This window comes from Aedes aegypti, chromosome 3, assembly GCF_002204515.2.
Source record: "Aedes aegypti strain LVP_AGWG chromosome 3, AaegL5.0 Primary Assembly, whole genome shotgun sequence".
NCBI classification, from domain to species: Eukaryota; Metazoa; Arthropoda; class Insecta; order Diptera; family Culicidae; genus Aedes; species Aedes aegypti.
In genome coordinates, this window is record NC_035109.1 from 40005129 (window position 1) to 40019474 (window position 14346).

The 14346-nt window shown below is 37.9% G+C and overlaps 1 protein-coding gene across 3 annotated transcripts in view; it reads left to right on the forward strand.

The window, feature by feature from the left end:
• The first annotated feature begins 284 nt into the window (after nucleotides 1-284).
• The window catches only part of LOC5580279 (splicing factor, arginine/serine-rich 15), a 32730-nt gene continuing 18668 nt past the window's right edge, over nucleotides 285-14346 (forward strand). Inside the window, exons 1-6 of one of the 3 annotated variants that reach the window (XM_021852501.1) lie at nucleotides 285-478; nucleotides 717-1007; nucleotides 12627-12878; nucleotides 12942-13334; nucleotides 13462-13528; nucleotides 13614-13660. In XM_021852501.1, the coding sequence (XP_021708193.1) occupies nucleotides 449-478; nucleotides 717-1007; nucleotides 12627-12878; nucleotides 12942-13334; nucleotides 13462-13528; nucleotides 13614-13660 (1080 nt within the window). In that variant the 5' untranslated portion in view covers nucleotides 285-448. Of the gene's footprint in view, nucleotides 479-716; nucleotides 1008-12626; nucleotides 12879-12938; nucleotides 13335-13461; nucleotides 13529-13613; nucleotides 13661-14346 lie in introns of all 3 variants that reach the window. The other 2 variants (XM_021852502.1, XM_021852500.1) reach the window with 2 other exon arrangements.

Consider the following 14346-nt stretch of genomic DNA (forward strand, 5'->3'; position numbering starts at 1 on the left):
CGAAGGTACACAACAAATGAAAACTAGCGATTTTCACCAAGCCTGCCTTGATTGTCGTTGGCAAACTGGAGTTATCTTGCAGTTTGGAAAAAAATTGTATCAAATTTCGTGTGTAGTATCGGTGCCTCCCTCCCAGGTGTCGACTCTAATTACTTGGCCTTTTTAAGCAAGTTGACCTAACCGTTGGTCGACATCTACTGCCAAAATCCGCTGATTTTGACACCACTAAACTGTCAGCTGTCGCTGTCATCGTTCGTCGACTCGTTGAATGTCGACCAAGGGCAGCCATTTTGAATCAGAAACGAAATCCGTGTGCGTGTGTGAAGTGCAGGCCTTGGACAAAGCCGTACGGTCCGTAGAAATTTGCAAATTTTTCGGTAAAAATATGCCCTTGGGTGGCTAAAAGTATCTGAATTCGAGTGCTGAAATCGTCCGCAAACAGTGCAACATGGAAACGGTTCGCGTGTTCAATCAGGAGGTGAGGGAAAAGTGTTTGCAAATCTTTGCCAATCTGCGGCTCACGGATGACCTCAAAACGAGCAACGGGAGCAAAAAAAAAAAAGATGGGTGCCCCTTGGCGTAGTCTCCCCGAGTGTGTGGTGATTAGTTGCGGGTTCCGTTGTCGGGTTACATAAAAAGGCGACAAATTGGCGAAGAATGTGTTGTTCACAGGAAGTGTCATTGTCTAATTGGGGCTTTATTTGTTGTGTTTGCAGCTCTCGGGGCTGTATGAGGCCAAGCCGCCGATCTCCAAGGCCAAGATGGCCTCGATTACCAGGAGTGCGATGAAGGCCATCAAGTTCTACAAGCACGTCGTGCAAAGTGTGGAGAAGTTCATCTCCAAGTGCAAGTCGGAGTACAAGATACCGGGTCTGTACGTGATCGATTCGATTGTGCGCCAATCGAGGCATCAGTTCGGGGCGGAGAAGGATGTTTTTGCGCCGCGCTTTGCCCGCAATATGGAGCAAACGTTTGCGCACCTGTTCCGCTGTCCGCCGGAGGATAAGGTGAGTAGAAGGGGGACAGGGGGTAGCTTTCTAATGGTGGGAGCGCCGCGCGGGGGTGTACCGTTATTTGGGTGGAAGGAAAAGATGTAGTCTGAAGAGGCAAAGACGAGGGAAGTGTTGCCAACTATGAGTCATGTCTACCTTCTAAAAGTTGGAGTCATTGAAATGTAATTTATACGATAGACATAGGTAGTAGGTAGAGAATTACTTAAGCTGTTCATAACTTGGACACGGGGGTTTCTTCTAGACCAAGAAATTGTCTGAAACAATAAGATGCACTTCTTCTATAAGACTGTGCCCTGTTTTTGTTGTGTATGAAATTTTGACTTTTACTGGCTTTGTCTACTAATTTTATGGAAGAGCGAAAAAGAGTGCCTTAATACGACGCATAAGAGACGGGCATCTTCCTTAGCCGAGTGATTAGAGTTCGCGGCTACAAAGCAAAGCCATGCTGAATGTGTCGGGGTTCGATTCCTGGTCGGTCGTAAAGGAAATTTACTTGACTTAATTCCCTGGATAAAGTAGGGAGACTTGCGGCTTCGGCACCTTGCGACTATTATCGGCAACCAAATTTCAAACGCCAAATACACAGTATTTTTCTATCAAAACACACCAATGAAAACATTCAGTTCTTCGTTCTGTCAGCTACCCGCTAACGAGATTTGCCAGACGGAACAAACAATTTCGCTAAAGATGTATGCAATTCAAATGAACACGCCTCAAAATGCGATTGATTTGGAGCTGCCGAAGAGATTCACCAGCAGTTCTTATAAGAAAGTTGCCGAACAGAATGAGGCTGCCGACAATAGTCACACTGACAAGGGATGTTCGCAGCGTTGTAAAAACTTTTCCGAAAGCATTTTGACAAGTCAATCGGTGTGAATCGTTAGAGGATTGAGCAACGCATAAATGTAAACAGGCAAACACGGAATTTGTCTGCTGATGTCCGAGAAGAAGCGCGGCATCGGCTTAGACTGCCGAGAATAATGCCACACGATATACAAATGCAAAAAATGACAAATTTGGCAACTCTCAGTCAATAACTGTAGAAGTTCTCATAAGAACACTAAGCTGAGAAGCAGGCTCTGTCCCAGTGACAACGTAATGCCAAGACGAAGAAGAAGAAGAGACGGGGTTGATATTCTTATAGCAATCGCTTCTGCTTAACAAGCCTTTGCCCATGATACCTTGGTCATTGGTTCAATCCCAGCTTTGTCCCTTTCTCATATTTGTTAAGGTGAAACAGTTTGGAATCAACTTCTAAGATTGCACTAGCACTTCAAAGGCACAAATCCCGCGAAGAAAGCATCCGGCAACAGTGCGCTTTTTATTTTGGCTTTGTGCACTAGTAGAAAGCTTAAAATAAGAAGATCAGGAAAGTTTGCCTTTTATTTCTCCAGGTTCGTGCCTTTGAAAACGCGAGTAGGGTCACAAGTCGGCCATTGTGACGGCCATCTTTGGATTTCGAGATGTTTCACCTTAAGAATATTACAAATATGTCAAAGGGACGAAGCTGGGTTTGAACCCTAATGGTTATCTTATCTCTATCTTGCTGCGTCATCCTTGATAATGACAGCAAACATAATCAGTTCTATCTATCGATAGAATTGAATAAACCGATTTACCCCCGGTATCCTTGTAGTCGAATATCCCATCCATCACTAAAACTCCTATTTCAAAAATAGCTGACGGAAATGCAGGAGATTCTCCGGTTTTCTAGTAACGACGTCTATATATTAACATACCTTCCTCTTCCCGATGGGCATAAGGACGTGGCCGACGCCGTTTTCAATCTAGAAATATATCTAAAAATGACGATGATAATATCTGGAAATGACGATTGATCACGGAGTAGCAACTATGAAGTGTATGTTACACCAGCTATGCACAAAAATCTTCCTCTTTTCCGTAACATTTGTAAACAGCAAGACCAGTAATAGTCAAAATACTATTCAAATCCAAAACAGTGCAGTGCCCCATTGTGTGGGGCTCTGAACAACAAGGGAAGAAAACATATCAAGCATATATTTTCAAAACGACGTATCTAACACTTGGAAGGATTCGAGAAAAATGCGATGCTATGTATGTACAGTATCGGACATATAAAATGCACCAAAGCCGTTTTTCCATACAAAATTGTCAACTTCAGGGAGCTATATCTCCGCCGTTTCCCAACCGATTCTTCTCATTTTTCTGTGACAAACTACAAATTACCTCAATTTTTGAGAACTATTGACAAAATTGTGCGAAAACTATTGGTTCAAAAGTTACAGATAGGTTGAATTTTGACATAAAAAATGCACCAAGACGAAAAGTGAGGTATCCGACAAATTATGCGTCGTATCCTTTCGGTGTCTTCAGCGCAATTGGTCCTTATCACTCAACGAACAAATGCGCTGAAGACACCGGAAGGATACGACGTATAGTTTGTCTAATACCTCACTCTTCGTCTTGGTGCATTTTTTATGTCAAAATTCAACCTATCTGTAACTTTTGAACCAATAGTTTTCACACAACTTTTACATTAGATTTTGAAAATTGAGGAAATTTGTAGTTCATTACAGAAAAAATTAAAAGAATCGGTTGGGAAACGGTGGAGATATAGCTATCTGAACTTGACCATTTTGTATGGGAAAACTGCTTTGGTGCATTTTATATGTCCGATACTGTATTGTAAAGCATTTTAAATCCTGTTCAAAATGTTTTGCATTTTTCTATTGCTGTATCTACTATGAGCTGAAAAAAAGAACACTGTTTTGAGCTACTATCGAAGAATGCCGATTTGTTTTGAATTAGCTTCAAAAAAGACAAACAAACCCAACGCAACTAGAGTTTTCATGTCTATTACGGCTTATACCAGCTGACGGTGTTTTTGGAAAAACCTGAATGTCGTAGACATAATAGTCAATTTGGACAAATGGTTGTGAATGTGGGGTCGTGACGGACTTTGGTTTTAGGTTGGCCGATTGTGCTGCAGAACCGTTACTCGTTCTGTGGCGTAGTTGGTAACGTGCCCAGTCTAGCGTATTGGGAGTAGGGGGGTCGAGGCCCACCAGAACGATTCTATTATTTTTCACAATTTTACATCTCATTTTGTCCAAACAAACCCTTTTGCTTCGTGCTTGTCACATACACCTTGATGATTCGTCGATATCATACCTTGATTGTTACATTGTTATGTCTTACAAAGTTATTGTTCACCAGATTTGTAAGAAATATTACACGAATACTGATAATATACCTCTACAGTTTGCCGACTCATCAATTGTGGGAATCTGGATCTCCCGATTTTCAACATATTTAGTGATCCAGAAACAGTATGACGCTAATCGAAATTCATGTTTTGATTTTGCACATAGGTCGTTTTTCTATGATTGTATGTACGGTGTATGTGCTAGCATAGAAAATGTTGGTAGTTGAGTCACTTTGAAAACACTGAGTGAGGTAAACATAGAAAATAATTGGAATTTATAAAATAAAATAAAAAATGCATTAGGAATACTTTTGTAAACTGTTCAGTATGTAGGTTGATAGGGACCCTAACAAAATGCGGATACACGGAAGCCAGAAACTTAGACGTGTAACAAAACTGAAACTTTCAAAAACTTTCAGCATTTTCAAAATCTTCAAACGGACTAAGACTTTCTTTTGAAAAGTGTAGAATCCTGCATTCAGTTTCATGGTGTGTTTTCAACTTATATATAGGTATTAGCCAATTCATAGTTTCAGACGATTCAGCCGAGAAAAAAAAACATGTCAAAGTGGTTCATGGAAGTGCCCAAGTGGTATTGTTCTGTAAATTTCAAATTTACTTCTGAATGTGAACAACTTCGTTGACAAATTAACCACCCAAAACATACCGTTTTTGAATTAGGTAAAAAAAATCTCTCGGTTGCTTTTGTCTTTGATCAACCCTCTGGAACTTTTTGGTAAACGACTGCAATGCAATATAAGGAATTACTATAGATAAAACTTCAGGTTATTTGTAGTTCGTCATTCAAATTTCAGTCAATTCGAACTACCAGAAGTTGAGATACAGGTCCCAAAACATAGGCATGTTGTCTGGGAAAATAGCATTTGGTTACTTACTTTTGCCACTGACTAGATGAACTAATTTTACAGGAAATAGCTTCGTGACCGCTCAGATGTTTTTCCAGATGTGTATGATCAGGAGATCAAGCATATGCAACACAATTTTCAATTGCTTAGGTCTGCGATGTGAGCGGCAAGAATTTTCATCTGTCCTTATCCCATGCAGTCATTCAGCCTTAAAATTTGGGATTTCGAAACGCCTTTACTTCCCGGAAACGAGTGGGCCACTTGGCGACATGGATCGGTAGATCTTCATTTTTGCCCCTTTCACAGGGTGTCTACTACCAGGAAAAACCTGGAAAACCTGGAATTCTCAGGGAATTTTATTCAACCTGGAAAAAACCTGGAATTCTCAGGGAATTTTGGCCACACTCAGGGAAATAATTTAGAAACAGTAATTCATGGCTGAATATGTTCACGATTAACTATTTCGAAACTATTTTTGCACACTTTATTTAATATAAAAAATCTTGGCTGCGCCGCTTCAAAATGCTACTTGAACGATTCAGTTCATTAATAAACTTAGACGTTTTCCGTGAAATGCTTTCAAATAATTCACCATATATTTGTCATAAAGTACTAAAATCATCGATTATTCGTAGTACCGGAAAAATTTCTGTTTGTTGCAGGTTATGAATCTGCATGATTAAAGATTTCAAAGATATCAGTATTATTATACAGCTTAACAAATGTTATCTTTGTTGCGTGTCTCAAAGATCAAATCATGTGACTAGTAAATTAGGGGTTGGTGAATTTGAAGCTGATTTCGAAAATGTTTCAGCACATTACAATGTTGAGCTATGGATCCTCGAAGTATTATGAAATGCTGTTTTTCAATGTTGAAAGTTTAGATATGATTGGTAAATATTGATCTAACCCATCAATAATCATCAGAATAGGATTATGCATGATTCAATTTTGAATGCACGAATAAATGTTGAATAAATCGATTTTTTTTAACATGCCGCCATCGTCACACAAAATTATTCGTTCCTTTTTTATATGGCAAGATACCATACTTTTCTAATATATCAACAAATAACTTTTGAGCTTTGGGAGTATTATGAAATTCGTAGAAAAGTATTCTCTTACACATTAATTTGAATTCTGTAGTAAACTAAGCAGATAAATCTTCATATAAGCCGGTTCTTGCATGTAAGTTGACTGTAGTCGTTAAACAATGCATTTTAACACCTAATATCTCAAAAACTAGAAAATATTTTTGAAAACGGCCATGGTTTCAGTAACTCTAATTAAATAGCAGTATTTTGATGCTTGAAACAAAGAAAATGTTCCGCAGTGTAATTGTAATGATTAATTCACGTACACACTAGTAAAATAAATACTTTTTAATGAAACTTCTTAATAGACCTTTTTCGTCAGATCTCAGCCCGATCTCAGAATATATTTAAAGCATTCCTGTTGTTCGTAGAAATTCTAATGAAATACAAAAAAAAACATTTTATGTCCTTTGCAGAGTTGGTAAACCTCTCTTTTAAGATATTTGGTGTCTATTTCAATGCAAGTCTTGCAAAAGTTTCTATTTTTGAAGGAAGATCTTTAAAGTCTTCGTTTTGAACAAAATGGTCTCTAAAGTCACTATATTCATTATATTGCTTGCAGTTAATCCTGATGCAAAATTATACACAGTAACATTCAGAGACTATAATGCGACTATTCAACAGGTTCATCTAGATTTTGTTCTCAGATCCCTCGAGGAAAAGCTTCAAAAAATATCCCAGTAATTCCAAGAGATTTGATCTGGAATACTTTCAAAGATGTTCTCTAGATTTTTTTGTACCAATTATCCCAAAAATTCATCCAGCGAATTTTCAAAGGATGCTTAGAGGAATTTCTCCAGATTGTGCTCCCGTAATTTCTTAATTTATTTCCTTGATTTATTTTTTCGAAAAATATCCCAAACTATACATTAATTCTTCAATCGATTCCTCTAGTTATTGCTCTAAAGTATTTTCCAAAGATTCATATGCAGAAATTTCTTCAAGGAAGAAATTGTTTTGAAGATATTCGCTCAGATATTTTCCCAAGGAACCCCACAAGAAATCCTACGCTTTTTCACGTAAATTCGTTTATAGTTCATCCATGGTTACTTCCTGGAATCGTTCCAACAGTTTCTCGAGATCATTCGAGGAAATCTATTAGGAAAGAAGGATTTCTCAATAAACTCGATCGTCGATTCATCATAATGCTTCTAGGATTTTTTTCAGCATTTCATCCAAACGTTTTCCAATGAATTTCTCGAATAAAATACCCTTGGAATCTTCTAAAGTTTATTCAAGGTTCCACACCAGCTAACACCACTACAAATTTTCCCGTTATTACTCCGATCATTCTCATACAAACTTCTTCGAGAATTCCTTCCGATGTTATTCAAGGAATTATAATTCTGAAAATCCTACGGGATAAGCTATTCGATTGATTTTTGTTTTCAATATCTTAACAATTGATCTAGGAAATCTTCTAAAACTTCCTCAAGTGTCCAGGAGTTCTTTCAGGGATCCTTGTTCATCAGGGGTTATGTACTTTAAACCATACACAAACTTCATCGGAGTTTACTTTAGGTTTTCTTCCAAAATATTACTCGTCCAGGTTTTTATCAAAAATTTATTTGATAATATCTGAAAAATTTTCATGAAATTTCTTTAGAGATATTCTTTTAAAAATGCCTGAAAAAAATATTCGAGACTTACTTGGGAAATATCTCAGAGAATTACTGGAGTAATTTCTTAAGAAATCTTGGAAGGCATCTAGGGTACATTCAGAAAGTATCCACAGAGAAATTTCAACTTGAATATTCTGAAAAAAAAAACAATGTTGTAGGAGATGCTAATAAAGACCCAGAGGTGCTTTCTGGAGAAGATACTGTTTTTTAGATGTTCCAAACGGGTATTTTTGAGAGTGCCCAAAAGGAAGCGATGGAAGAATCTTTGGAGGAATTCCTAATGAAATCTCTGAGGTGTTTTTTATGGTTCTCCTTCGAAAAATCTAATTGTATTCTTGAGGTTTCTAAAATGAAATTGTAGAGGGAATTCCTTCGAAAATAATGACTAAAGAACTAATGAAATCTTTGTTTTTTGTTAAAGTGTTTTGAAGCCATTTAAGACATACTGTTAGAAATGAGTTCAAATTCATTTAAAATTTATAATTCGATAATCATCAGTATTTAAGAGTTTTTCTTAAGCCTGGAATTTTTTGCTGAGACCTGAAAAAAACTTGGAAATATCAGAGAATTTCATTTCAGTAAACGAGTAGACACTCTGTTTCATTTTGCAACGCATCCGGATTTCTCTTCCACTCGTACACAATTGTTCTCTCCTTTATTATGGCACAGACCTATTGGTCCATATCGGTACACAATTGTTCTTGGCCCTTGCTGCTTGCATCCTTTTATGGGGCTCTGTACTGTTTTGATTTTGTTTGAGATTTTGACGTTTACTGGCCTTGTTGTTTACTTATTTCATGAAGGAGTGAAAGAGAAAGAGCTCTGCACAAAAATCAATGCCTCTCTTTCACTCTTTCAGGAAATTTGTAAACAACAAGGCCAGTAAACGTCAAAATTCCATACAAAATCAAAACAGTGCAGAGGCCTATACCCGTAAACTAGATTTTTTTTTCATTTTCCTTGGTTACGGTATTTGCATGGAGATAACTTGTTTATCAACGTAGCGAAAATTTTCATTGCATCTACACAGGTCACTCAGTAATCAACGATAAGATTAACGACGTTCGTTGACGTTAATTCAACGCAACCCGTTGACACCAACGTTAACAAACATGAAAATTAATGAAACGCCGTTAACGTTGTTCTCGAGAGAAATTAACGTTAACGGCGTTAATCGTTAATTAACGTTAACAACCCTCAAATTTGATCCGTTCCAACAAATCTGAAGGCTATTCTACTGGTCTTGCTCTTCTAGACATAGAAAAAGCATTCGACAGTGTTTGGCATGAAGGTTTGATTGTAAAATTAAAAAACTTTAATTTTCCAACATACATTGTTAGAATAATTCAAAGTTATCTGTCAAATCGTACACTTCAGGTTAATTATCAGAACTCCAGATCTGAAAGACTTCCTGTAAGAGCTGGTGCTCCTCAAGGCAGCATTTTGGGACTAATATTATACAATATTTTTACATCTGACTTACCTGAGTTACCTCAGGGATGTCAAAAATCCTTGTTTGCGGATGACACAGGCCTTTCCGCCAAAGGACGAAGCTTGCGTGTCATCTGTAATCGATTGCAAAAAAGTTATGGATATTTTTTCTTCATACTTGCAGAAATGGAAGATTTCTCCTAATGCTTCCAAAACTCAACTAATAATATTCCCACATAAACCAAAAGCTCTTTATTTGAAACCTTCAAGTAGACATGTTGTCACGATGAGCGGGGTTCCAATAAATAGGTCAGATGAAGTAAAGTATCTAGGGCTCATGCTAGATAAGAATTTAACTTTCAAAAATCACATTGCGGGCATTCAAGCCAAATGTAATAAATATGTAAAATGTATCTATCCCCTTATTAATAGAAAATCAAAACTTTGTCTTAAGAACAAGCTTTTGATATTCAAACAAATTTTCAGGCCAGCCATGTTGTATGCTGTACCAATATAGACTAGCTGTTGTAATACCAGGAAGAAAGCTCTGCAGATAATTCAAAATAAAGTTTTGAAAATGATTCTGAAGCTTCCTCCTTGGTATAGTACCTACCAATGAGTTACATAGAATATCCAATGTTGAAACATTGAAACAAATGTCAAATAAAATAATAAATAATTTCAGGCAAAAATCGTTACAATCTTCTATTGCCACGATTAATGCGTTGTATGTTTAGGTTAAGTTAGGTTAAGTATATTCAAAGCGTTTTTTTTTCTCTTATAAGCAGGTGAAATCAACTCACCTGTAAAAAATCTGAACTGCTACGACAAATTAAATGTAATATGTTGTAAACAAAATGTTAATAAAATCGTAAATGCGTTTTACCAAAGGTTGATAGTGTTGTCTAATAACACAGAACACCTAGATATATGAAATGAAAAAAAAGGGCGTTTACAACCCTGATAGTTAACAAACAAACATGTTGTTAGACTGCACAAACGTACCAACCGTTCATGCGCCTATACTAGTATTAAAATGCATTCTTTTCCGCATGGATATCGTCTAGTTACATCAACAACTTTCGAATAAAGCCGTCTAACATTTTTTTCATTGATTTAAATAGGTAATTCTTTATATAAGAAACACAAGACCCTGTTAGCGGCTATTGGATCTGTAGGTATTTTTGTGGGTTCCAATAGCCGCTCATGCAAAAAATTTAACAAGATTAAAAAAAAAACGATTTTTGTATATAACCTTCTTTATTGTTGTTGTAGATATGGTTTGACCATAAACATTATCAGGCTAAATAACAAAATTCGACATTATGCATTTTTCAGTATGTTTGTCATGAAATCTGTATATCGTGGACGGACATAAGAACACTTAGATACAGTAACAACGGCAATTAAATATTTTTTATAAAAGTTTTCCATATTCATTTCGTTTTGCTACTGATTGCCTATACTTGGAGCTACATTGTGACATATAAATAGTATTGATCGACTGAATAGTTATTTTATGATGAAAAATTGAACACATTTCCTTAACCCGTATAGGCCTGAGTGAAAGCAAACATTCTAAAACCCTCACCGCTCAGCGAATTCTTAATGGATTCAAATGATTTTTTGGCAGTGTACTGGCACATATATCTAGTTTCTATAAGTGGACAGAGGAACGCAGAAATATTCCTGTGGTCGGAGTTATTCTGGTGAATCACTGGGTCAGGTCGGGTGAGAAGTGTACTGTGCGTTTGTGCCCCTGGAGGTAGGCAAATTTCAAGTCACAGATAATTTCCGGAATCGGTTATAATGTGGCCACTACATGATGGAATTTTAGGAAAATCGCATCAGTGTGAACTTTATGAGAAAAGATTGAATGGATTAACTATGAGTTTTGCATTTGATTCATCCTACAACTAACCATTTTCGGGTCCCGGGACGCCTCAAACTTTCGATAAAGGGGCCAATTTGCATCTGAACATCTGTGCCAAGCTTATAGGAACGCATTTTAGTGCACAATTACGTTTGATTTCTACTTTTCGAGAATTGAAACGGTTTAGTATCCAACAATTCTGTGTCCGAATGGCCACATCCGGTATATTTTAAAATTTAAACTGTGCAAAACTCTTCATTTATAATGTTGAATATCAGACCTTAATGATTCATCCAAATTAAAATGATTGTCATTGCAAATAAATAAGAGTAACTTGGCATGTCCCAAAAAATAGCCTTTTTTTACCCGACTTGACCCAGTGACCCACCGAAATAACTCCGGCCACAGGACTATTTCCGAGTTCCTTTGGCCACTTCTGGAAACTAGATATGTGGGCCAGTGAATTGACTAAAAATCATTTGAATCCGTTAAGGTGAAGATGAATCGAAGCCAAAGTTGAAATTTTCAAGAGCACGGATCTGGAGAACCAAACCTCCGTTTGAACTGAAAACCTAATCGATTGGTCACCACCTGAGAGAGACTCGCGAAGAGGAAAAATATCAACGTCATATGCAGCCCAGATTTCCCTCTCACGAAACGTCAAATGCAGCCCACCGTTTTTATGGCTGAAAAAGTGAAAAGTATTGTGTTCAGAGTAAATTGTTATTGATAACCTCAGTCAGCGGAGCAGTTTTTTCCAAAGTTGCTGATAAATCTAAGCAGAAGATTAATTATTTCTAATGTCTGCTACGTTTTCTGGCATGAAATTTCACTCAAACGGCTATTTATGATTCGATGTGATGCAAACTCAATCATTTTTTGTTGAGAGGTTCATGTGAGGATTTGAACGGCTTGCGGATAATTGGTAAAAACACAAAGTGGAATAAGAAAAAAACTCAGCAATCAAAGAAAAAGAAGACCGTCTTCGCGAGTCTCGTCTCAGGTCACCACCAGCCAATCGATTAAGTTTTCAGCTTAAACGGATACTTGGTTCTCCAGATCCGTGCTCTTGAAAATTTGAACTTTGGCTTCGATTCATCTTCACCTTAAGAATTCTCTGAGCGGTGAGGGTTTCAGTACTTTTACTGTCACTCAGGCCTATACGGGTTAAATGAGCGGATTCTGGAGCACTGATGGTATATCATTGCGGAAAAGCGTCGAAAATGAATTTCAACTACTAAGGGATCTATTACTAACAAAGAAACTATAATTGAAGTTCCATTGATTGTTACTGGTCTTCTTGATGGTGAAAAACGTGACAGTATTGATTATAAACAAATCAAATAATATGTATTCCAGTACAATTACTTTAGTAATTATTTATTAAATGGGTCCTTCTTTGTCGTTTTTTTAAATTAAATTCAAATGAGATACCTAGTTATTTGGTGTAATGCTGTTAAGCATGATACCCCAGGTTTCAATAAAAAACAAATATCAAGTCCAAAATGATACAACGCAATAACCATGTTTTCCTCCGCAGAGTAAAATCATCCGTGTGTTGAACTTGTGGCAGAAGAACATGGTATTCGCGCCGGAGGTCATCCAACCTCTCTTCGATCTGGCCAACCCGGAGCATCCGCTGCACCTGCAGTACAACGCTGCGCAAGCGGCGGGTGGCGGTGCCGAAGGATCCGGTGGTTCCAACGGAATGAATACCTCAGCCCTGTCGCACGATTCACCGGGACCGATGTCCCACGACGACCACGGTAGTTCGGCACAAACGTCGGAAACGGTTAGTTCGATTGAAATTCCTATCATACCTGAGACCTCTGACTTTCTCACTACTCCACAGAAGGGTCTGGATCCCAACACCATCCGGCAGTTGCAACAGTTCCAGCAACTTTTGCTGCGCCAAACCAGCGGTAGCGATGCCCACGGTTCCAGCAAAGATCAAGTCAAGTTCAACAAGAAACTGCTGGACTTTGACTACGGTAGCGAAGAAGACGACGACAAGAACTCGCCGTCGGTTCCCTCGACTTCGCTGCCCGACGGGAACAACATTGCCCAGATCCTGTCGGACCCGAATGTGCTGAAGCAGCTGCAGAACCTCCAGAAGCTGAAGCAGGAAGAGAAGCAAACCAAGCTCACCGAGATGCGCCTGCAGGAGGAGAAGTTCGAAAAGCATCTGGCCAGCGTACTCAAGGTGGCTAGCAATATTCATACTGCCGACAACAAGCAGCTTATGAACGTAAGCGTTTGCGTGTGGATTTGTGTGTTCTAATGTGTGCTTTCTTTTCTCCCCGTTTTACGCTTCCACTTTTTACGTGGGGATTTTCTTGTTCTTGTTCTTGTTCCATATGGTGCCCGCTCTGCAGAAGCTCCCGTTTGCCAACGAGTGTGACTTGAGTCGCCAGCCGACGACGACCATCGATCTGAGCGGAGGTGAGTTGGTTGATCGAAACTAGATATAGATGAGGAAGTTTGGGTAATTTATAATCTTCTAATTGTGTTTTTGTTTCGTTTACAGGCATTCCTTCATCTAAAGAGGGCGATGGAGACGACATTGTTACAGAGGTAATTATTGATCGGGTATCGTCTGATCACTACTTTTGTTCTTTACCTGCACGATGCAGCGTGGGCTCGTTTTTCCTCTACGAAGTGTGTTTGTGTATGATATATCCTTTCAATACAAAGTTCAACAACAGTAGCAGAACGCAGGGGTTGATGGGTGTCAAAAAGAAATTTCTCCTGGATTATCAAATTTGCGAGTCAACCATGGGATTGCGACAGCATTGTAAATAGAATTCGTCTGAATTCATTGTAAAAATAGCCCTTCTTTCCAAAGGTAGCAGTAGCACAACCACCGATTTAGGAAAAAACAGTAATGTAGCTACGATTAGTCTAATTTATGATTGGAATATATTTATACGCTCAATAATCTTATTAAACATCGAAAAAAGTGGCATAATGCTCAAGCTTTCGATAAACAATAAATTCATATGGATCTTAAATCAAAATTATTTAAAGAGTTTTTGAATTATTGAGCTGATTTACAACAACTTTTGTCATGCTTATTTCAATGTTATTTTACAATTCAATTGTTAAACAAAGCTGGGGTAAAACGAGAACTCGGGATAACATTCTAGATAAATATTTCTTGACACTCAGACATTAATCTATCCTGGAATGCCGATGAAAACTAATTTGGAATTGTAACAGAAATTCTATTGGTTCTTATATAATGCTAGAAATTTGGTTTT